At 53.1% G+C, this 23,033-nt stretch overlaps 3 protein-coding genes and 1 long non-coding RNA gene across 11 annotated transcripts; 2 read left to right on the top strand and 2 right to left on the bottom strand.

Moving 5' to 3' along the window:
• Nucleotides 1-46: 46 nt before the first annotated feature.
• MIF4GD (MIF4G domain containing) lies at nt 47-4,413 on the top strand. Of its 2 annotated transcripts, none has more exons than XM_045569899.1 (6): nt 47-121; nt 1,023-1,154; nt 2,389-2,498; nt 2,680-2,835; nt 2,928-3,020; nt 3,583-4,413. In XM_045569899.1, the coding sequence occupies exons 2-6, from the start codon at nt 1,073-1,075 to the stop codon at nt 3,808-3,810; spliced, it is 669 nt and encodes a 222-aa protein (XP_045425855.1). In that variant the 5' UTR covers nt 47-121; nt 1,023-1,072; the 3' UTR covers nt 3,811-4,413. The 2 variants fall into 2 exon arrangements, with proteins under 2 accessions (XP_045425855.1, XP_045425854.1); XM_045569898.1 differs by lacking the exon at nt 47-121 and adding an exon at nt 128-370.
• On the bottom strand, nt 4,258-7,424 carry MRPS7 (mitochondrial ribosomal protein S7). The gene is made up of 5 exons (XM_045569896.1): nt 7,135-7,424; nt 6,405-6,596; nt 6,244-6,307; nt 5,724-5,891; nt 4,258-4,932 (listed from the first exon to the last, which is right to left on the bottom strand). Exons 1-5 carry the CDS (start codon nt 7,215-7,217, stop codon nt 4,711-4,713), a joined length of 729 nt encoding a protein of 242 aa, XP_045425852.1. The 5' UTR covers nt 7,218-7,424; the 3' UTR covers nt 4,258-4,710.
• GGA3 (golgi associated, gamma adaptin ear containing, ARF binding protein 3) lies at nt 7,256-22,832 on the top strand. Of its 2 annotated transcripts, none has more exons than XM_045569891.1 (17): nt 7,256-7,565; nt 13,331-13,415; nt 13,546-13,621; nt 15,153-15,251; nt 15,964-16,087; nt 16,379-16,482; nt 16,606-16,686; nt 17,030-17,167; nt 17,714-17,795; nt 18,240-18,356; nt 18,663-18,908; nt 19,274-19,344; nt 19,672-19,979; nt 20,189-20,406; nt 20,658-20,827; nt 20,949-21,059; nt 21,915-22,832. In XM_045569891.1, exons 1-17 carry the CDS (start codon nt 7,526-7,528, stop codon nt 22,101-22,103), a joined length of 2,259 nt encoding a protein of 752 aa, XP_045425847.1. In that variant the 5' UTR covers nt 7,256-7,525; the 3' UTR covers nt 22,104-22,832. The 2 variants fall into 2 exon arrangements, with proteins under 2 accessions (XP_045425847.1, XP_045425848.1); XM_045569892.1 differs by having other exon boundaries at nt 21,320-22,008.
• Nucleotides 13,167-20,104, bottom strand: LOC123650790. Of its 6 annotated transcripts, none has more exons than XR_006739485.1 (6): nt 19,398-20,104; nt 17,561-17,706; nt 16,991-17,138; nt 16,587-16,842; nt 14,981-15,175; nt 13,167-14,266 (listed from the first exon to the last, which is right to left on the bottom strand). It is a non-coding gene; the product is annotated as an uncharacterized LOC123650790 (long non-coding RNA). The 6 variants fall into 6 exon arrangements; XR_006739486.1 differs by having other exon boundaries at nt 16,587-17,138; nt 19,398-19,573; nt 19,650-20,104; XR_006739489.1 differs by having other exon boundaries at nt 16,587-17,208.
• Nucleotides 22,833-23,033: the final 201 nt, after the last annotated feature.

Below are 23,033 nucleotides of genomic sequence, written 5' to 3'. Positions count from 1 at the left end.
GCCCGGCAGGGGGCGCTGGCGAGCCGGCCCCGCCCCGCGCCGCGCGAGGACGTCGCCGAGCGGCGGGGGCTCCGGGGCGGCTGCGCCCGTCCGCCGAGCGGCCCGGGCACGCGCCCGGCAGGTGGGTCGTGGCGCCCACGCCGCTTCTGCCGCCCGCTGAACGCCGGACCGCGGGCTCCGCCGTCGGCCCGCGCCGCCGGGAAGGGCGTTCCGGGCGTGGGGGAGCCGCCGAGGTCTGGGGACCCGAAAGGTCGCCTCGGTTGGCCAAAGGGGAGACTCCAGCGGGACCTGCCTCTCTGCGCACGGTCCCGCTTCCCCCTTTAGGAGGAAGGATCCAGAATGGAGCTCAGGAACTAGGAGTCCTGACTGGGTAGGCCCGGGTTTCTGCCACCGGGAGGCCAGTTCAACCAGTCTGTCCCGGGGAGAGGCTGCCGGGACCGTGGGAGTTCGGGCTCTGACCGACAGGGGCGGCAGACGGGGCGCCCGCACTCACGCGGGCCGGCCCCGGCCTGGGGCTGCAGGGGTGGGTTTTGCGGACTGAGGACTCTTGTGAAAGCCGGGAGAGAAGGCTGGGGGAGAGGGGCTTGGAATTCTGCTGGGACGGAGCCGCGCAGCTTAGAGCCCCCAGACTTGTCACTCGCCCGGATCGTGCTGGGCCAGCAGCTTCCAGGCCCATTTACTTAGGCTACTCTAATTAATGTCCATCTATCCACGCGCCCCCCAATCTACCTTGGTATCCGCTGGGAATAACCCTGCCTCCTGCTGGGACCAGAGAGGGGGCGCGTTCATCCCTCATCTCTTTACTCTTGTGTAATCCCTAAACTGAGCAGCAGGTGCCTGGCTGGTGCCCAGTCTCCGCCAGAAGCCGAGCTTGGCAGGCCCTCGGCCAACTATCGAATGCCATGGACCGCCCGGGAGCACCTGGCCCAAGCGCTAGCCAACCTCACCCAGAGCCTGCAGGACGGGAACCGGCCCTCTGCCACACACCTGAGGCCTCTCCCCTTGCTTCTTCTGCTCCCCAGGTGCAGTCAGGAGGCCCAGCCTGGTCAAGAGCTGCTGGGACTGGACGATCATGGGGGAGCCCAGTAGAGAGGAGTATAAAATTCAGTCTTTTGACGCAGATACCCAGCAGCTGCTGAAGACAGCACTCAAAGGTGAGCCCGGAGCCCCTCTTGAACTGGGGTGGGGAGGTGCAGAGAAGGGCCCATGTGGGGCAGCACCAGAGGGCTGAGCCAGGGACAGGGGATGCTTCACACCTCCTTCTGTTCTTTTTTTTTTGTTTTTTCACTTTCTAGTTGAACAAACTGAGAACTTTCTTTCTTTCTTTTTTTGAGACAGAGTCTTGCTCTGTCACTTGGGCTAGAGTGCCGTGGTGTCAGCTTAGCTCACTGCAACCTCTAACTCCTGGGCTCAAGCAATTCTCCTGCCGCAGCCTCCTGAGTAGCTGGGACTACAGGCTCATGCCACCATACCCACCTAAATTTTCTATTTTTAGTAGAGATGGGGTCTCGCTCTTGCTCAGGCTGGTCTTGGAACTCCTGACTTCAAGCAATCCTCCCACTTTGGCCTCCCAAAGTGCTAGGTTTACAGGCATGAGCCACTGCGCCCGGCCCCTTCTGTTCTGAGAATAGGAGTCAATGACGTAACTCCTGAACTGGAAGACAAGCATTGAGGCCAGTATTTGGGAGTATGAATCACGGAGTCACCCGCAGTCTGTAAAGCTTTTTTTTTTTAAGTTTCAGTACCCATGGAAGAGAACACAGTTCCTGCCTTTTAAGCCTGTACATTTGAATTGCTGGTTTCTGCATTGCTGCATCCAGCGCTCTTGAATGTGCAGAGCTGCCTGCCTTGGGACAGAGGATGGAGTATTCGGCTTGGCAGAGGACATATATTACTTGCCCTGGCCCGATGCCTTGCCTCTAACACTCAGGACAGAAGTCTGTCTGCAGCTAACAACTAGCAATGCCCATCACATGCCGAGCCGGGCCTGTAGGGGAGGGTCTGTATGGCCGGCTCTTGTCAGGGGTTTGTGTGTCTGTATGGTAAGAACACTTTCTGCTGTGACATTGCAGTTGGAGACGTGTTCAGTGTTCCTTCTTCAACCTAGTGCCAGGAAAAGATGTGTTCCTGGGAAACTAGCATTCTTCCTTGGATTGGTCTCCACCAGCCACACAACCCTCCCTGCTTTCTCTAATTGGGCAACGAGGAGACAGACCTTGGGAGCGGCTCCTGTGTGTGGTGTCCTTCTCTGTATACTTTCTGATCTCCTTAAATCTAAGTGTGTGGTAGGAGAGCTCTGTTGCAAATAGCTCCAATCCTTCAAGAAGCAGGTGGAGGCAAATGTGGTGACGAAGCAGCTCTAGACTCCCCTCGTGTCTCTACCTCTAGATCCAGGTGCTGTGGACTTGGAGAAAGTGGCCAATGTGATTGTGGATCATTCTCTGCAGGACTGTGTGTTCAGCAAGGAAGCAGGACGCATGTGCTACGCCATCATTCAGGTTGGGAGGGTTGGGAGAGTGAAGGGAGCTGCTTTGAGGAAGGTGCTTCAGGAGTGGGCAGAAGGCCTGGCCCACAGGACAGAGATGCAAAGGGTCTAGCTCAAAGGCAGAGAGAGACACAGGACGGGTGGGGTTGCAAGGGCACCGCCCTGGCCCTCACCATCCTCTTCCTGACTCACAGGCAGAGAGTAAACAAGCAGGCCAGAGTGTCTTCCGGCGTGGACTCCTCAATCGGCTGCAGCAGGAGTACCAGGCTCGGGAGCAGCTGCGAGCACGCTCCCTGCAGGGCTGGGTCTGCTATGTCACCTTTATCTGCAACATCTTTGACTACCTGAGGGTGAGGCCCCAGCAGCCACCCTGGGAGGCAGAGATGGACTGCTCCCCATAGTCACCAAACCCAGTGCTCTGACCCTCCCCCACTTCCCCTAGGTGAACAACATGCCCATGATGGCCCTGGTGAACCCTGTCTATGACTGCCTCTTCCGGCTGGCCCAGCCCGACAGTCTGAGCAAGGAGGAGGAGGTGAGAGGCCCTGGCAAAGAAAGCTATTGGGTGGGCAGTCTGGCTCAGCCCAGAGTGCTAGCCCGCCATCCGTGGAGGCCTTCGAGGCATTGCTTCTGGGGCAGGAGCCCGGTGGGGGCATTTAAGGCCTGTCACAGTTACAGGACAAGCTGCCAGATCTGGAACTTATCCAAAACAGAGCAGCCAAACCTACTGGCTCAGCAGCTTCCTTCCCAGTAGGGAACCCATCGTGACAGGCATGGTGAGCGCCACAGGCAGCTGTGGGTACCGATGGCCCTGAAACCAAACCAGGGTCAGGCAGTGTGGGGGAGGCAGAAAAGTGGGATGAAGAAGCAGTTCGGAGACAGGCTCGAGTCTAGCATGGCCAGATGAGGGACCTTAGGCAGGTCCCTGAATTGGTCTCTTTCTATGTAAGGTATGGGTAACACCCACTGGGTGGGAGGATGAAGCAGGAAATGAGTGTAAAGGGCAAAGCATGGTACCTGGCACATGGCAAGAAAATGCTCTGCGTTGTCGGCTGGCCCTGCCCAGGGTTCACCAGGGTCACCCGCTGCCCCCGCAGGTGGACTGCTTGGTGCTGCAGCTGCACCGCGTTGGGGAGCAGCTGGAGAAGATGAATGGACAGCGCATGGATGAACTCTTTGTCCTGATCCGGGATGGCTTCCTGCTCCCAACCGGCCTCAGCTCCCTGGCCCAGCTGCTGCTGCTGGAGATCATTGAGTTCCGGGCGGCCGGCTGGAAGACGACCCCGGCTGCCCACAAGTACTACTACAGCGAGGTCTCGGACTAGGCCTCCAGATCAGGGCTTCCTCACCAGCAGCACCAGCCTTCTGTCCACCGGCCAGGCTGGCAGTGGAGTCTCTCTCCCAAAGACTTTTAACCCCTCAAGCCTTTCAGCATCTTCCCTTCTAGACTTTCTCATCTCCCAGTGAGATGTTCCCCATTGATGCTGTGGTCCTGCTCTGAGCCCCTCCCCCCGACTCAGGGGTTGGGGAAGATGACAAACAGATATCTGGGCTCAAGGCTGTCCCCTTTCTGCACAGTCCTGTCTGTCTCTCTCCCACCACCTCCCACCTGGGCCAGGCAGGGAAGGGCAACTTCTATCAAGTCCTGCACCTTGTAACCACTGGTACAACAGCTACCTTGGTGCCTCAGTTTCCCCATCCATAAAATGGGTAACCATGGCTGTTGGTGGGATGCTTTAGGATGTGATGAAGGGGCAGAAGCATAGCACAAGTCACACCAGAAACTGCTTTTTATACATTTTGTACAAGGACCACTTTGGAAACAAGCATATGTCCTCCAGACAGTTTTAATGAACGGTAGTACCGTCATCACATGCTATGCCAGGTCAGCTTGAGAACTTTCTAATAAATCTTTTCTGATACTAAAACTGCTTCCTTTTATATCATCCAAAGGTCCACCTCAAGCCGAGGGAAAAGACTGGGCCCTGAGTTTTTTGGAGGAAATCCTCAAATTGGTATGTTCCGTCTTAACAAGGTATGGGGCAGGGAGAGCAAGTTCTAGCCCCAAGGAAAGGATTAATGGGCAGTAAACACGCTGCTCCATCCTCCTGTAAGGCCTACCCACCCTTAAAAAGGAACTATGTCCTTAACCCACAGGTATTTTTCAGTGTGGCAGTGGCTCACACTTTCTTGCGGCAGAGGGCCCTGGGCTCTGCCTGGAACCGCTACCACCAGCGGTAGTGGGCCAAGGCACGGTTGGCCTCAGCCATCTTGTGCATGTCGTGCTTCCTCTTGACCACGGGGCCCTGGTTGTGAAAAGCCTCCAGCAGCTCGTGTGACAGCTTCTCGGGCATCAGTGTTCGCCGGTGCTTATTTTCCCGGCACTCAGTGATCATCCACTTCATGGCCAAGAAGCGGCGACGTCGGTCGGCTAGGGGCACAGGGACCTGGGTGAGACAGGACACAGGCAAATTGGTCCAAGGGCCTGCCAGGGCTGGGGTCTCCTGCCCCCCTGAGCTCTAAGTAGTGGCCACATGTTCCCTCTGGGCCGGCCCTGGTAAGGTTTCTGAGGAAAGGGTCGTCTTTTTTCCCTTGGGTGTAGCAGACATAAGATACATTCATTCAGCAGACAGTCATTAAACACTGGCCCCTTTCCCTCCTAAATGGAAGCTCTGCCAAGTTGATTCAAGTACCACATGGGAAAAGCCCCATAAGCTGGGGTGACTTAGCCACCTCAGACCATGGGTGCCTAAAAAGACCCTCTGTCCAAGAATCATTTACCAGGTCCTCACTGTGTGCCAGGAATTGTGTCAGACACTAGAAATGCAAACACTGAGAAAGTCCCTATCCTTATGGAGTTTATACTGAAAAAAAGAAGAAATATAACTAAAGGCTATGAAAGAGATGCCTAGTTCAGTCCCGGGTCAAGCACTATGCTAGACGCTGGTGCATAAAGACAGGACAGAAGCACAGTCTCTCACCAGGAGAACTTTACAGTTTAGGATATACAAGATGCTGGACAGACAGGAGACCAAGGGGTCCCAGAAGATGTCATTTAGATATTTCTTTGCTTTCTTCCTTTTCCATCTTCTGAGATTTTTACACTACAGGCCTCAATGAGCAGATCTTGACATACAATCTCTAGAGAGCTATCAATCTTGGCCCAACTCTGGGCTCTCTCACTCCCCATCTTGTTTCACATATGGGCTGCCCTTGTTTTCTTGCCCTGACCATTCACCTGGTAGAAGTGGCCACCCTTGAGGATAGGTACCAGCCCAATCACAGGCTCACAGTTTTTCAGTGCTTGGTGGAAGATCGTGTAGGGGTTGCGTTCGATGGTTGCCTGTTCCTCTGCAGAAGCAGCATGGTACTTCTCAAACTGCTTCCTTTTCACAGCTTCCAGGGTCTGCAAAGGGATATGGTGGAAGAGGCTGTCCCAGGCTCCCAGAGGGTTTACTCAGCCCAGCTAATACCTTGCTCTTTACTCCCATCATCTGGTTCTTCTATGGCAGTGCAGCTCCTCCCTCAGCACATCCAAGACAAAGTTTCTAAGTGCCTCCCCCTTTGTTAGACTAGGACTGAGATTTGTGAGGGGTGGGGAGATGGCAGTTACTGACTCCTGCAGAACTTCATTAAAGCCCCCACACTGGCAGGGAAGTTAACTTTAATGATAGGTATATGAACTCATTATCTCTTAAGCTAAACTGAAAGAACCATGTACAAAGCCACAGGGAAAAGAGGAAGGAGGTACTGCTTACCTGTGTCATGAGGGATCTGGCCAGTACTTTGTTTCCTCCTTTCATCATCATGTTGGTGAATTTACTTCAAGGAGAAAAGCAACATGCTTAGCTTTCCAAGGTTGTATCATGCAATCCTTACCATAGACCCTCCCTGGAAAAAGAGTGTGTTTCCATCTAACCTGATCACTGGGTCTTCAAAAACAGAGCATGTTTTCGTCGCTGGAGCAGCTTTGATGAGCTGGGTTTTCTTGAGTTCCTGATCATACTTCTCCTCCTCAGTTAGCTCGGCCACAGGCTTGCGGTAATATTCCTTGTCAATCTTGGGATCCCTGTATTCAGGACCATAGCGGCTCCACCGCACCTGGGTTACCCTGGGTAGGGGAGGAGGAGGGGGCAGGCAAAAGCTGACTACACAAGTGAATAAGCTTGACTTAACAATAGGCATGTTTGCCAACCTGCCGACGAGGGAGAGCGGTGCGGGGACCGCCAGCTAAAACTGAACTGCAATAACTTTGGCTCCTGTTTGAAGAGGCAGGAGGTCCTCCCCGAACAGGCCGGGAGTCTCCTCCTTGTCAAGTGCTAACGGTAAGGATAGACTCCCCGCCTATACATCTCTTACCCCCACCTCCTGATACATAGGCGATCCCAGCTCTGAGCTCCTTAGCAGGGCCGCACGTTCAGTTCGGAGTTAGAACCCTAGATCAGCCAGACCCCTTAAGCGAGGGGTAGTCACTAGGCCTTCAGATTGGCTCAAAGTCACGCAGTTAAGACGCTTGAAGCAGATATCCTGGCCCCGACGGCAATGCTCCTTACAGGGCCTTTCGCGGCCTGCCTATGGTCCCCTTCCTTCCCCGCAGGTCCCTCCGTGAAGACTCAAGCGGCGCCTCTAGCTGCCCGCCGCCCTCTCACCCTGGAAACCGCAAGACAGCACGACGCGCGCCCAGTGCCAAGCTCGACCACCCTCGAACAGCCCTCACGGCAGAGGCAGCCATCTTGGCAGGTCGCGAAGACCCCCACCAGGACTGCCCGCGGCGCGCCTGAGCAAGTGACGGGTTAAAGAATCCACGGGGTCCTAAATCTGCGTTTCATCCCTTTGATCTGGGCGTTAGAGTCTCTCACTTGGGGGTCCAAAGACGAGCCAAAAGAAAACACCTGCCCTCCCAATATCCGTCACAGTCTGGCGCAGCCCTCGGTGGCGGCGCTCGCTCCTCTCAGGCCCCCATGCAGGCCCCGCCCCGGCTCGTCCCGAGCAGACTCTCGCGAGATTTAAGGCCGCAGGGCCGGCCCGGGCGGCTGCAATATGGCGGAGGCGGAAGGGGAGAGCCTGGAATCCTGGCTGAGTGAGTATTCGCGGCCGCTTCTGTCTGCCCTCGAGCCGCCCCCCTCCTCACCCCCGCGTCCCTCCCCGGGCTCTGCGGCGGCGCCGCCTGGCAGCCCGTGCCTGTGCTCGCCTCTGCTGCGAGCGTCCGCGATCACGCTCCTTCCGGAGCAGGGCGCCGTGGCTCCAGCCGGGCCCGAGCTCCCGCGCGCGGCGGCGTGAACTCGGGGTCCTATCGGACCCTCGCAGGCTCGGGGGAAGTGACAGCCAAGTTCTTCGGGCTGACATGCACTTGCGCTTTGGGGAGATTGTGGTGGGGCCGCGCCCGGCGGTGACTCCGGGACCCCTGCGCCCCAATCCCTGAAGAAGGGAAAGGCTCTGGATTTGGGCTGAAGCTGCGGTAGTGGTGGGTGCTGTCGACGGTGTTCACACGGCTGGCAGCTTCGGAATTGTGACCATGTATTGGAAGTGAGCGCTTTGCTCAGGCAAAATGCTTGAAGTGAGAATAATTTTCCAAAGACAGCGACGATAGAGCACAGAGCTCTACCTTTTTCCTGCAGTGACCAACCATGGTTATGTCGGTGTTGGGACCCTCTCTCCTCTCTCCTCTCTCTCTCTCTCTCTCTCTCTCTCTCTCTCTCTCTCTCTCTCTCACGCACACACGCTTGAATATCTTAATGAGTCCATTGATAACCTACTCTGAGTAAAGCTGAGGAGCACGGGCTGAAGCCGTGTAGAGGCATAATTGTGTAATTGCTAATTCACATTGCTACGAAGGAAATACTGGGTTAATCTTGTTAGCGGGTAGTATTCTGCTGAGGAGTCAGTAAGTGAACCTTCCTGAGCAAGACCTTCTGGAGACCTCTTTGAAGTAAGAAATTGGGTGATAAGGCAGATAAGATGCCTAGGTAGTACTTTGTGCTGGGGTCTTTTATTTAGTAGGCCCTTCGGGCCCTTGGAGGTGCGAGCTGTTTTCCTTCAGTTAATCAGGAGGTTGAACATAGGTTTAAAGGGGAGCACATCCCAAAAGGGAGAGCAGTTGAAGGCAGGTCATAAAGCCTTCTGTATATATGGAACTGTTCTCCAAGGAGCTCAAAGTACTCTGCAGACATTCATTAAATGCGTTACCAAGTATTCTAGCAAAGCAGGTACTACTGCCACAATTTCATAAAAAGAGGACATCCTGATTCCAGTCAAATTATGTGCCCAGAACCACCCAATTGTATATAAGCACAGTGGAATTAGTTTGATTTGCAGATATTAATGGGGGTTATTAGAACAACTTAAGTGAACTAAGCTGAGTTTAATAGGCTGTATTTAGAGTTATGGTTTGAAATAGGAGACGACACACATGTTTTTAAGGAAGTGTGGAGAAGGTGAGTGGGGAGTGGAATGGTATCTGTAGGGCTGAGACTGGCCTTTGACCTTTTCCCTTAGTTAGAGTTACATTGGGGCAGTGTTTTTTTTTTTTTTTTTTTGAGACAGAGTCTCACTCTGTTGCCCAGGCTAGAGTGCTGTGGCGTCAGCCTAGCTCACAGCAACCTCAAACTCCTGGGCTCAAGTGATCCTCCTGCCTCAGCCTCCCAGGTAGCCTCCCAAGTAGCTGGGACTACAGGCATGTGCCACCATGCCCGGGTAATTTTTCCTATATATATTTTTAGTTGTCCATATAATGTCTTTCTATTTTTAGTAGAGATGGGGTCTTGCTCTTGCTCAGGCTGGTCTCGAACTCCTGAGCTCAAATGATCCTCCCGCCTTGGCCTCCCAGAGTGCTAGGATTACAGGCATGAGCCACCGTGCCTGGCCTGGGGCAGTGTTAAGAGTTCTTCCATCCTTACCCTCCCTTTACCTTCACAGTTCTAACGACATAATGGTGTAAACTGTACCAATTGAATGAACCAGCGATTGGGAGTTCAGCACCATCTTAGTTAAGGTCTTTGTTATCCCATGGTTTACCTGAATTATTCCAGAAGCCTCTGCTTGGCCCAGAGTCTCAGGTCTCTTTCTTCCTCTCTCTAGTCTGTTCTTCATTCCGCTCCCAGAAGAGCACTTCTGTTTAGTCAAGTCATTCCACTGCTGCCAAACCGACTGCGACCCCTGTAATGTGGCCTTGGTTATTCTCTGCCTTTTTTTGTGTGTGGCTTCCTGATAACTTGGCCCACCAACACATACTGCCCTCCTTACCTGGAGGCTCTACTCCCCTTTGCTCAACTGAATGCTTCAAAAACAATCTCGGATTCTCCTTCCCCACAGACCATCTCTTGATGACTTCAGCCTTCTCTAAAGTCCTACCACAGTCAATTTAAAGAGTACCTGCTATATCAGGTGTTACAAGGATTAGGAAGTTCAAGTAGTCTTTGCCTTTAGTTGGATGGAGGTGATGGTGGAGAGGATAAAGCATTCTTAAATAAATAAAGATACAAGGCAAGCTAGGTGTGGTGGTGCATGCCTGTAGTCCCAGCTATTCAGGAGGCTGAGGCAAGAGGAGCGCTTGAGTCCAGGAGTTGGAAGCTGCAGTGAGCTATGATCATGCCACTGTACCCCAGACTGGGCGACAGAGCAAAACCCCATCTTCTTTTTTTTTTTTTCCTTTGAGACAGAGTCTCGCTCTGTCGCACGGGCTAGAATGCAGTGGTGTCATCATAGCTCGCTGCAACTTCAAACTCAAGCGATCCTCCCACCTTAGCCTTTTGGGTAGCTAGGACTACAGGGTGTGCCACCACGCCCAGCTAATTTTTCTATTTTTTTTAGTAGAGACGGAGTCTCCCTCTTGTTCAGGCTGGTCTTGAACTCCTGAGCTCAAGAGATTCTCCTGCCTTGGCTTCCCAGAGTGCTGGGATTACAAGCATGGGCTGCCGCACCCAGCCAAGACTCCATCTCTTAAAAAAACAAAAGATACAAGGCAGGAGCCATAAGTGTTAAAATATCGTCTCTTTAGGAAATTAGGGATAAGGGGAATAGAAGATGATTAAACTTGGGGACGGCATTCGAGCTAGGCATTAAAGAATGGGAAAAATTGGCAAAGAAAATATTAGATGCTGATGTGGAGAGAGCAAACCTGTTTGAGGCATACAGTAACAAAGGTGTTTGGCTGGTTCAGGCAGGAAGTTCCTGTAGGGGCGTGGTGGGAGATAAAGCTGGGAATTTAGGACAAAATTCTGGAAAATCTTGAATTCCAGCACAAGTTAAATTTCTATGGTTATTGTGTCCTCATTCCTCCTGTACATGGTGAAATTGGTGTTTTAGGAGGATTGATAAAGGGCTTTACATAGGATGGGTTAGAACAGAAGTTCTGGAAGCCAGTGAGAAGTATGGTGGGGTTGGGGCAGGGATAAGAAAGGAAAGGACTGAAGGTAATGGGTGAGGAGAGGGAAGGAAGAGTCTACGGTGGGAGTTCTAACCTGGGTGTTTGGGGTGGGGGCACTGTTTGTAGAAATAGAGTCAGGAAGGAAAGTGATGAGTTCATTTTTGCACTCATTTCTGTACCCAGTTAGCACTTACATACTGTCTTGTTTTTTGCACTGATTTTTTTTTCCCTCATGTGTTGAACCAGATAAGCACAGCCGCCTCAAGGGTAGAATCTGTGTCTTGTACATTTTCTGTAGTCTGTCCAGGGTCTGGCATGCTGTTTGCTTCATTGTCTATGGGTGCCTAACAAAGACTTGGTGATTGGCTAGGTTTCTCTTTTGATTCAGGACCCTCCCTTTGAAAGCTGACCCTTTCCAGCCCATGTTCTTGCCTCTGCTCTTTTGTATGTCATTTGCTACATGATTTTGTCTTCTGGGGAATATCTGAGCCATGTTGGGTTGGGGTAGCCAATGTTGCTCTTTCCATCCTTACATACCATTTTAAAGTCCCATGAGAGTCTAGGATAGTGGTGGAATTCAGCTGAAAATGAGAGCAAGAAAAGAAATCTAGAGGGACAGAAACAGAAGAGAATGAGGCTTTCAACAGAGACCTGAAAATAGACAAAAACCATGAGTCAGAGCAGAACCCAGGGGGCGGTTCTCAAAGGCAGGGGCTGCAGGGGAGGCTCTGGTGTCACCTCTGTTCCAGGTGAAGGAGAATGTCGAGTGGGTGGAAGGTTGCATGCATCTGCTGCGGGAAGCAGTGGGCAGATGGAGAGATCGAATCACCTAGAATTATTCCCAGAGGTTTTTTCCCATTCCTGTGGGTGGTCTGCTTTCTGAGCTGGCTAGAGAACCAGAGGAGATACTCAGAAATACTCAGAAACGGGGCTTTTTGTGCCACTGTGTAGGCAAGGAGCTCCCTGCAGATTTGCATTAGAAAAGTCTATCCAGGTGAAAGAAAGTGGGATTCTAGAGAAATGAACACAAGTGAAAAGTGGGCAGGAGTGTTCTTGGAAGTGCAAATACTGTAGGAACCTCTAACAGGTCTGTGAAGAGTGTGATGTGTGGTGACTGCCCATTGCTGGGGGGGGCGGGGCGCAGGGTTGTTCCACATTTTACTCTGTATTTGGAAGATGCTTTTCCTGTTGTGAACAGTAGAAGTGAGTGGGCTAATATCTGTCCTATCACGAGGTATATCACTGCTTTTAAAATAATAGCGTTGGCGGGGTGGGTATGGCACTTCAGACCATCTTATTTTTGTATCCTGCAGCCTTTTGGTGTCATGTGAGAACTTTAAGCATCTCAGATGATGAGGACTAGTAACAGAGCCACACTAATGCCTGTGCAGACCTCAGACGTGGTGGAAGAGAGTCAGGGTTTCTCTGGAAGGTGATAGCTAGTGGGTCGCTGTGGCAATCAGTGCAGGATTGCCAGACATTTCTTTCCATATGGCCACCTTTGATTAAATTAATCTCCCCTCCCTTCAAGTTTGCCATTTTGAAGTGCTTGCTAATTCTCTTTCAGGATTGAGGACAGACCTTTTCCTCTGATTATGAACCTAAAGTATTAGAATCTTCCCCTTGCAAACAGAGCAGAAAGGCTAGCTACCGGGCAGCCCCAGTCCTGACCTGGGAAGCAGTACGCACTGGGTGAGGTGGGCCTTCCCTCTGCTTGGGGGAGGTGTCCGCTCAGAGCCCTGGAGCCCTGTTCTCAGTGAAGGGGCTGGAGTCCCTGATAGGATTTGGTCCTCCAGCTGGTGATTTTTAAAATTAAGAAAACACCCACAATCATGAGAAATCAGAATTAGCATCCCTCAGAAGGGGCTCTGACATTCTGCTTTTGCTCCTTATGGAAATCTGCGTAAGGAGCATGGGTGTTTTAAAGGATCTGCGTGTTCAGCCTTCCATTTGTCTTCTCAACCTGAAGCCCTAAATATAGCAAACAGCTTGAGAGTGCTTTCTGGAAGAGACAGACTCCGGAACTGAATCAGAGAAGGGAGCCCATTTAGCCACTCTCAGCTGGGCTATCCTCTGTAACCACAGGTTCTGTAGATAACAGGGAGGGGGAGCCCAAACCAAATATTAGAGAACTTTGCATTCAGTGCCTGGAATTTTTTTTTCTTTGAGATAGTCTCGCTGTGTCACCCAGAGTGGAATGCAGTGGCCTCATCATCTCTAAGCTGGATGGGGTCGAGAATTTGTTTTCTTTTACATTTTTGATTTTTAAAATACTAGACAGAAAGCAGTATTTGTTTTTGACTACTGCCTGATTGAACTATTGAGGCTTCTCTATTAGAGAATAAATTTGGAAACAAAATTTTACTGCCTAAAAATTGTGAAGAAGGGAGGAGAGGGAGAAAAAAAAATTGTGAAGAAAACGTCTGTTGCATCCTCCTTGCTCTTTATAACAATTGTCCTTTTCTTTGCTCTATCCCAAGATAAAGCCACCAATCCTTCCAACCGCCAGGAGGACTGGGAATACATAATTGGCTTCTGTGATCAGATCAACAAAGAGCTTGAAGGGTAAGTCTTAGCGCTCTTAACTGGGCAGGTGAGAGAGGGCTGACTAGGAAAGTCAAAAACTGGCCAAAGCGGGGCTAGCCAGATGGCCCCACGGCCATCGTACTGAAACTGTGGTCTGCTTGTCCCCCAGGCCACAGATCGCTGTCCGACTGTTGGCCCACAAGATCCAGTCTCCACAGGAATGGGAGGCGGTCCAGGCCCTGACGGTAGGTTCTTTACTCTAGAGATGAGAGCAGTGGCACTTCACCTGTCCAGACCCTTCCTTACGTATCCATTGGGGTCTCGGTGGTTCTCAGGGCTCATGCCCAACCAAAAGCTAGCAGAAAGTCCTTCATACAAACTATAGCTAGAACATGTCCAGTCAGCCATTCCACACGTGTGCGCTGTGCCCATCACTGGGGCTTCGAAGGTGACTGCGGTGCTTTCCCTGCCAGCATGGCCACGTGGTCAGCGTGAGAGGCAGAGGTGTGGAGGCGGGGAGCCCGCAGGCAGGGGCCCTAAGCCCAGCATGGGGCAGAGAAGGCTTCTTGAAGAGATGCTCACAATTCCTCTGTGGTAGAAGTTCAAAAATGAAAAAGCGATGCCCACAGAGCTGTCCTGACAGTTAAGTAGGCCGGCTGAAGAAAAGGGAAGTGAGTACCATTTGTTGTGTAGTTAAATATAATGCCGGTTATTAGTGAAGTGTTGAGCTGCTGGGTGAGGCCACAGGGCAGATCTTAGAGTTCATTCAGACTGAGGGAGTTGAACACATGGAGCCATATGTGGCACTCAGGTACCTCCAGGCTCTCCCTAGACCAGAGAGCAGCGGAGTTCTGAGGAACCTGGGCTCCTGCCCTGACTACATCCGAGTCCTGGAAAGATAGAAGACAGGAAATAGCACTCAGCACATGCATCTCTCTCATGTTTGCTGTAGAGCTTAGACCTTAAAACAGTGATTCTTAACAATCAGGGATTTTGTCCCCCAGGGGACATTTTGCAGTGTCTTGGTTTGCAGTGTCTTGGTTGTCACACATCAGGGTGGGAGTGTTCCTGACATCTAATGGGGGACTGCCTGGCATCTTGTCCTTCTCTGAGTGCCACTAGATGTTCAACATTCTGTAATGCACAGGACACATCCACAACAAAGAATGCCCAAAAATGTCAGCCAGGCCATAGTTGAGAAACCCTGTTTTAAAAAAACAGAAGCCAAAAAAAGAGAAAGGAAATTTTCAAAAACAAAAACAGAAGCCAAGAAAGGGAGCTCGGATAGCACACCTGTCGTCATGAACTGTGTGGAAGCCAGGGCCATGGGTGGCACAGGGAAGCATGTTAGGGACATAAAAAGGAGGATGGGGGTGTGCTGTCATCTAGACTGACGATAACAAGATTTAAACATTCTCTCCCCCTAATGTTGGTCAGCTTGTGGAAAGGGCCCTGAGTCAGAGATACTAGACAGTCTCTGGACCTCAGTTTATTCATCTGTAAAATCGGAGGCCAGAGCCTTTAAGGAAGGCACCTCCCAGGACTGGCATCTGGGCTGTCTTGGTGTCTGGGTCTCAGGGTTTCTTACTGTAACCCCGGCGCACCTTCCCCAGCAGAGGCTTGCAGTTGTGTGAGCCAGCTGTTTAGCCTGCGCTGCTCCCAGGGTGGAGGGCGGTGCGGGCTGCTTTCCATGGTGAGTTCCTCCATCTGGGGCGTTTATTTAGCACTGCTGGGTGTCAGGTGCATCTCACTGAGCCCCTCTCTGTGTGGCTGCAGGTGCTGGAGGCGTGTATGAAGAACTGTGGGAGGAGATTTCATAATGAAGTGGGAAAGTTCCGTTTTTTGAATGAGTTAATCAAAGTCGTCTCTCCAAAGGTCAGTCACTGCCAGTTTCCTTGCTTCTAGGGACTTTTCAGGTGTTCCTCCCCAACTCCCATCTTAATGGCTTTTACTGCCCAACCACATCGCCGTAGAGCTGAGATGCTCTGTGTCTTGTCCGTAGAGTGAGGCCTTGGAGGTGGTGGGGACCAAATAGACCACATGGACAGGCAGCCTATATGTGACAGGTGGTGCGACAGTGGCTGTGCGAGTGCCTGGGGTGGGGGCCTGAGTAGCTCCTAGCATACAGCAATTGTGGAATTTTTTTTTGCCTCTCTTACATGGATATGAGGAGCTGGGCTCCCTCATCACTCAGTTGTTCAGCCTGCCAGGTTCTGTTGCATGCCAGCATTGTGTAGCTCTGGGTACTCACTTAAAGCAGAAGGAACTTTTTTTTCATGCTAAAGACATACTCGTGAACTCTTTCAAGATTAAATGCAGTTGTGGTTTGGCAGCTTGTGCACGGAAATGCAGTGACAGGCTCCTGGCCCCCTGCCTAACCACAGACTATCCAGATGGACACAGCCAGGCCACAGGGAGGTCCCTCCCTTCCCCTGCTCTGTGTCACACACACCTTAACACCTGCTGGTGTTGAATAGGCTTGAGGCCTGTAACTAACAGGCAACTGTGTCATTGCTGGGAGGGGGAGCCTTACACTTTGCCTCTAAACTGCAGTTACTAGGTTCTCTCATTTCATTTTACTGCTTAGTACCTGGGGGACAGGGTGTCTGAGAAAGTGAAGACCAAGGTTATCGAGCTGCTTTATAGCTGGACCATGGCCCTGCCAGAAGAAGCAAAGATCAAAGATGCCTACCATATGTTGAAGAGACAGGGTACGTGTCTACCTTCCCTCAGTTTCAAGGCAGCCCTTGAAGGCTGGCCAAGGCAAGGAAGAGATGGGAATTATTTGGTGTCCCCAGACTCCTTTGCTAATTAAGAGAATGGCATCTGTCCCCAGGGCAGAGCTCAGCAGGGTCTCAATGGGATGAGGTGTGAGCAGCCTGCCCTGTGCCCTGCGCCCTCTTGCAGGTCTTGATCACAGGGATGTGGCCCTTGGTGTATAAGCAGGGGTGACGAGGTGACCACAGCCTGAGCACTTGCTCTGCCCCCATGTGCCCTTTCAGGCATAGTGCAGTCTGACCCACCAATCCCTGTGGACAGGACGCTGATCCCCTCTCCACCACCTCGTCCCAAAAACCCTGTTTTTGATGATGAGGAGAAATCCAAGGTAAAGTACATCCAGGCCTGGGGTTTTTTCAGATTTGAGGTGGCAGCAGCAGGGGGAAGATGGTTTTGCTTGGTGCTTTGGGGGAGCAGGTGTGCTACCTTTACCTTTGATGCCCTCTTCCAGCTTTTAGCCAAGTTGCTGAAAAGCAAAAACCCAGATGACTTGCAAGAGGCCAACAAGCTGATCAAGTCCATGGTGAAGGAAGTGAGTGGGCCCTGGTCCTTTGGATATGGGGTGGAGGTGTCATGCACACAGGGCAGAAGAAGCCGCTTCTTCCCTGGATATCGGGCCTCTTTTGTTCCCCCTGCTGCCAGCCCGTCCAGGGGGAAGCTGAGGCTGGAAGGAGGAGCATTGTGGCTTCTGGAAGAGCATAGAAGGGAGGAGCACAGGAGGGTTAGGGAGGGTGTTGCTGTGAAAGGACTATAGATTGGGTCCCAGGAACCACACCCCTGTGCTTATGTTGCGGGGTAAGGTGTGGCCCTCGCCTGGTGGGAGTGGGAAGACAAACTTTTGAGCTCTCTTTCTCCTGATCCTCGCTGATGGGCAGGACGAGGCGCGGATCCAGAAGGTGACCAAGCGTCTGCACACGTTAGAGGAGGTCAACAACAACGTGAAACTGCTCAGCGAGATGCTGCTTCACTACAGCCGAGAGGACTCTTCAGAGGGAGATAAAGAGCTCATGAAGGTAGGCCCGCCCTCAGGTAGAGCTGGCCTCACAGGGCTGATCTGCAGGAACGTTCAGAACCAGCCCGTGCTGAGTACCTGCCTGTTGGCGACACTGGGCTACACGTTTGGCATTTGCAGCCTCAGTCATCTGCACAGTGGCCACAGAAATGGTGGCATCCCCATCTAACACCTGAGCTTGCTAACTAACCCAGGATGGAAGGGCCAGGTGTAAACCTGCTTGTGTGACTCCAGAGACGATGCCCTCGCTGCTCACCCCTGCTGTGCACCTTTCCTTACTGCCTCAGGGGCATCCCTCTGACCCCGATGCTGATGTGGTCCAGGTTGTGGTTGGGAGGATAGTTTGAGTTCTGAGGTACATGCCAGCCTGGGAGATGGGAAGGAACTTACTTACCGTCTACACAGACGTGTGCTCTGGTCCAGTGCTGTCAGTAACTGACCACGGCACGTTCAGGATCCTCTTTGTTTTCTGGTCATGAATGCCAGATCACATGATCTCTGAGGGCCTTTGCAGTTGTGATTTTTTTTATGTCTGGGTTTCTTTCAGGAGTTGTTTGATAGGTGTGAGAACAAGAGGAAGACGTTATTTAAACTAGCCAGTGAGACAGAGGACAATGACAACAGTTTGGGTGAGTGAGGAAGACTGGTTGGGGGCCGGGCGCGGTGGCTCACGCCTGTAATCCTAGCTCTGGGAGGCCGAGGCAGGTGGATCGCTCGAGGTCAGGAGTTCGAGACCAGCCTGAGCAAGAGTGAGACCCCATCTCTACTAAAAATAGAAAGAAATTATCTGGCCAACTAAAAATATATATACAAAAAATTAGCCGGGCATGGTGGCGCATGCCTGTAGTCCCAGCTACTCGGGAGGCTGAGGCAGGAGGATCGCTTATGCCCAGGAGTCTGAGGTTGCTGTGAGCTAGGCTGATGCCATGGCACTCACTCTAGCCCGGGCAACAGAGCGAGACTCTGTCTCAAAAAAAAAAAAAAGACTGGTTGGCAAGGATGAGCCAGGAATTTGGCTGTGTTGGCGGGGAAGTTGTCATAGCCAGGTGTAAGGAGTCTGTTTTCTGTTCCAGGGGACATCCTGCAGGCCAGTGACAACCTCTCCCGGGTCATCAACTCTTATAAAACAATTATTGGAGGGCAGGTCATCAATGGTGAGGTGGCCACCTCAACCATGCCAGACTCTGAAGGTAAAATGTTCTGGTTCCCCATTCTGGACCCCTACAGACCACCCAAGTCCCTGCCGCACAGCCAAGGGTGCAGCTGACCTGTGTGGCATTCCATAGGACCTGAGGGGTTCTCAGCTGTTCCAAGTGCTCCCCCTGCCTCCTCCAGCTCCCTTTACAGTGTCCCCTGGCAGAAATGCCTTTGGATTGGGCCAGAGGCTGGAGCATCAACCGCTGTACCCAGGGTCCTGCCTCCTGCTGCGCAGCCACTAGAACCGCCTGATTGTTGACCCTCTTTCTGTTGAAACCTCTTTTTGTTGCCCCGTCTAGGGAACAATCACTCCAGTAACCAAGGCACTCTCATCGACCTTGCTGAGTTGGACACACTGAGTAGTCCGTCCTCTGCGTCGGCTCCGGCACCCACTCCCCCATCCTCAGGCATCCCGATCCTCCCTCCTCCCCCCCAGACCTCAGGTCCTCCACGCAGCCGCTCATCCAGCCAGGCCGAGGCCCCCCTGGGACCCAGCAGCACAAACAGTGCCCTCTCCTTGCTGGACGAAGAGCTGCTCTGCTTGGGTACGTGCTAGAGGGGGCTGAAAGGTGTTTCTCCTGGTGGAGCCCTCAGAGGAAGAAGGACTGGTGGCATCAGGAGGTAGCCCGAGGGTGTCCCAGTGTGCTTATTAGGGGTGGGCAAAGAGCCTTCAGTTCTAGGGAACAGCATCAGTCAAGGTCACCGACCCTTAAGGCCACCAGGGCAGCCTTACCAGTGGATTCCAGGGTGGGCTCTGTTCCCCTCTCCCTGAGAGGGCCCTCACATCTGTGTGTGAAGACTGAAGGGGACGTGTTGCCCTCACTGATATCACTTGTCCCCTAATCCTTCCTCAGCAAGGGCTGCCCCATCCCAGAGCTTTTTCTCATGGAATTCCCTTCTCTGTTCTCAGGCCTCACTGACCCAGCCCCTAATGTTTCTCCCAAAGAGTCAGCTGGAAATAGCCAGTGGCACCTGTTCCAGGTAGGGGCACACTGATGGTGGCATCACAAAAGTGTCTGAGAAACTTCACTTACCAGCCTCATCTCTCCTGATGGGTTCTTGGCTACAGTCAGCTGGGGCCCGGGCTGTCCCTGCCCTCCTGAGTGCTGCCCAGCGTGGCTGGGAGATGGGTTGATTGCCTCCAGGGGCTCTTCTCAGCCCCATCCTTGGAGGGCTGCTGGTCCAGCAGGGTTGCACACCTCCAATGCCCCTGGTGGAAGAGGGCCAGTGCCTGCAGGGCTACGCCCCTTGCCACCTGCAGCAGGCCCTCCCCAGCCTTTGCTTACCTGCGCTTTCCATTGCCCACAGAGTGAACAGTCCAACGTGGACTTCTTCAGCCCCAAGCCGGGGCCTGCTGCCTGTAGCGCCTCAGAGGCTTCTCTGCTCCAGGCCTCGGCCCTCTCCTCAGGCAACTCCCAAGCTCCACTGCTGCCTCCCTTCCCAGCCCCTGTGGTCCCAGCCAGTGTTCCTGCCTCCAGTGTGGGTTCCTTCCTGTTCTGTACTGGACTGGCCCCAAAGGCTGAGCCTGCAGTCCCTGATCAGCATAGCTCGGCACTGGGTGATAGCACCCTGCACCACCTGGATGCCCTCGATCAGCTTCTGGAAGAGGCCAAAGTGTAATGAGTGGGAGAAGAGATGGGGTCGCTGAGGGCTGGGCATGGCAGAACCAGAGGTTGGGGGGAGAGGATCCCTTTTGGCCCTGTCAGTCAGGTGGGAAGCTGAGGGGGTGGGGCCTGGCATGGGGGGGGGCGGGGGCCTTTGTGAAGGATTGGCCCAGCAGATCTGGCTTGCCCTCTGACTTGCCTTCCGTCTTCCTGCCTCCCAGGACATCAGGCCTGGTGAAACCTGCCTCCTGCTTTTCCTCTGGGGCTACGGCCTCCCCTCTGATCCCCACCACCCCAGCCAGGCCTCTCCTGCCCTTCTCCACCGGGTCTGGCAGCCCTCTCTTCCAGCCACTGGCCTTCCAGCCTCAGGGCAGCCCCATGAAGGGGCCCCAGCTCTCCCTGGCCAGTGTCCACGTGCCCCTGGAATCAATCAAACCTAGTAGGTGTTAGAGGCTTGAGGTGGGAGGGAGGGGGGCCCATAGCTGCAGTACTGTGGGGGCGTGCAATGGGTGGGTCCTTGCGGGGATCCCTTAGAGTCAAGTGGGGATTGCTTGCCTGCTGTGTCGGCCTTTCCAGACTCTGAGGGAGCGTTGTATTTATTGTGGCCAGGGAGCCCCTCTGTCCCCTTTGGGCTCTGTCGGGTATCTTTGGCTCTGTCTTCTCCCACATCCATGTGCCGACTTCTTGCAGGCAGTGCCCTTCCTGTGACAGCCTATGATAAAAATGGCTTCCGCATCCTCTTCCACTTTGCCAAGGAGTGTCCTCCAGGACGGCCTGATGTGCTGGTGGTGGTGGTGTCCATGCTGAATACAGCTCCCTTGCCAGTCAGGAGCATCGTGCTGCAGGCTGCAGTGCCCAAGGTACTCCTTGCTCCCAGAGGGCAGCTATCAGACAGCAGTGTGTATCCAGAGAGATCAGATGGGGTTCTATTGTGGGGCACCTGCTGCTCTCTTCAAATGAGCTTCTCCTCTCTATCTTTAGTCCATGAAAGTGAAATTGCAGCCACCCTCTGGGACAGAACTCTCTCCATTCAGCCCCATCCAGCCACCTGCAGCCATCACCCAGGTCATGTTGCTGGCCAATCCACTGAAGGTGAGCAGGGTAGAACCCAGGGGTCCCAGCCCCCCAGATTAGGACTTCAGGATCGATACCTCCCACCCTGAAGTGCTGTGACCTACAGCATTAACACATCCCTTTGCTGCCCTGGGTTAAGTGGCTGAGTGTGGCTGGTGGTTGGTGGGAACAGGGATGATGCCTCCAACACAGAGAGGGCTGTGAGAGGGTAGCAGAGAAGAGGGCATCCTGCTGAGGGGCCACCTAGGTTGGATCTCACCTGCTGCCCTCTGTCACAGGAGAAGGTGCGGCTTCGGTATAGGCTGACCTTTGCCCTGGGGGAGCAGCTGAGCACGGAGGTGGGCGAGGTGGACCAGTTCCCTCCTGTGGAGCAGTGGGGGAACCTATGACCCCAGAGGACGCTGTGATCTCTACTTTGAAGCCCTGGCAGGCTGCCCTAAGACGGGAGTGCTCTGGTTCAGTCACTCTCCATGTCCTGATGACAGTGCTTATAGCTTTGACATGGAACAGGGGTCCTGGGCATGTCTGCTGGGAGCCAAGCTGATGCTGTGATAACCACTCTTTTGGCCCCCTAAGAGGACCTGTTTTTATCTACCTGTGTGACTTGAAGTGGCCACATGCTATCAGGGGTGGGGAGTGGCCCCTGACTTGACTACTGTCCCAGGAACATGGACCCCAGGCTTGGAGTAGGTTTTTTTCCTCTTTTTACTGGCATTCACTGAAGCCCTGGGTGGGGGAGGTCTCTGAGGAGAGAGTATCATCTCCCCCAACCCCCAACAAGAACCACATCCTCACACCCCACAGAGGTGCAGCCTGAGAGGCTGTAGGTCCCCCTGCCCCACCCACCCGTTTCGATTCTGTGCTGCCCTCCAGGGAGGTGGGCCAAGCCCAGTGGCCCAAGATGGTGTTTGGGCCCAGAGTGAGAAACGGTACACTGGGGTCCTACCTTCTGCGGGCAGCAGCATCCTGGAACGGCCGCTGAGTGATGAGTTGCGCGCTTATCCCTGGCAGCGGCATGTTATGTCCTATGGACATCTCAGCAGGACATGGAACTCAGCCTAGCAGAAACAGAACTTGGCCTTCTGATAGCCTAAACTAGGGATAGGTAAGAAAATGAAGAGAACCAATATTTTCCCTTCTCCAAAAGCAGGTGAGCTTTCTGGGAAAAGCGTGCCTCCAATTGTGGGGCAGGCCATCCTACTCACTACCTCTTGCTTGGCATGAAATAAACTGCTGTCCTCCCCTTAGAATCTCTGAAGGGAAGGACAATTCCTGTGTCCTCCTGCTTTGGCGTCTCCCTGCTTTGGCCTCCTCCTCCCACCAGATGGCATGTGGTGTGGTTGGACACCGGAGGCCTCAGGGTCAAGCACGTTGCACTAGACATGTCCTAACGTGCTGCCCAGAAACCCTGTTCCCAGCTACCAAGGGGCACTGTCAGCAAGATGTTGGGTCTGGAGGTGATGAGATATCAGAGCCATGCTTGAGCCAAGTCACCAGAGCCTGTGCTTCAACAGTACTTTGCCCCAGCTGCTCTGACAGGTGGATGCAGTCCTGGGCCAGGGATACCAGGCCTGACTAGGCAACAGGAAAGAGAACCACCAGCTGCCACAGAAGCTGGGGAAGAGCACACAACTCAGCTGGTTGGACATCTCTGGGAAAAGGGAGGTGGCACAAACCACATTCCCTGATCCCCGCACCCCTTGCAAGACTCCCTTTACTCTGGATCAAGAGGTCATCTCCCTTCCCCTCGCTGTCTTTAGCAAGCAGGTTTCACTGCTTCATTAGGACAGGTAAAAAGTGAATCATTTTCACTACTTAAGAATAAATCCAAGAGCTTTCCAGAGACTGGCTTCTGCAGCCCTGGGAATGTCTATGGGATTACTATGTGGAAATGTACCTTTATAATAAGCTTTAGACATTAAAATTATTTATGAGTGTTACTCGTTACTATCGAGGTCACTGCTTTGTGGCAAACAGCTGTACTGGATATAC

This window comes from Lemur catta, chromosome 15 (assembly GCF_020740605.2).
Source record: "Lemur catta isolate mLemCat1 chromosome 15, mLemCat1.pri, whole genome shotgun sequence".
In the NCBI taxonomy this organism is placed as follows: Eukaryota; Metazoa; Chordata; class Mammalia; order Primates; family Lemuridae; genus Lemur; species Lemur catta.
Note: the sequence above shows the minus strand (reverse complement) of the source record. Positions and strands in the feature narration are given on the sequence as shown.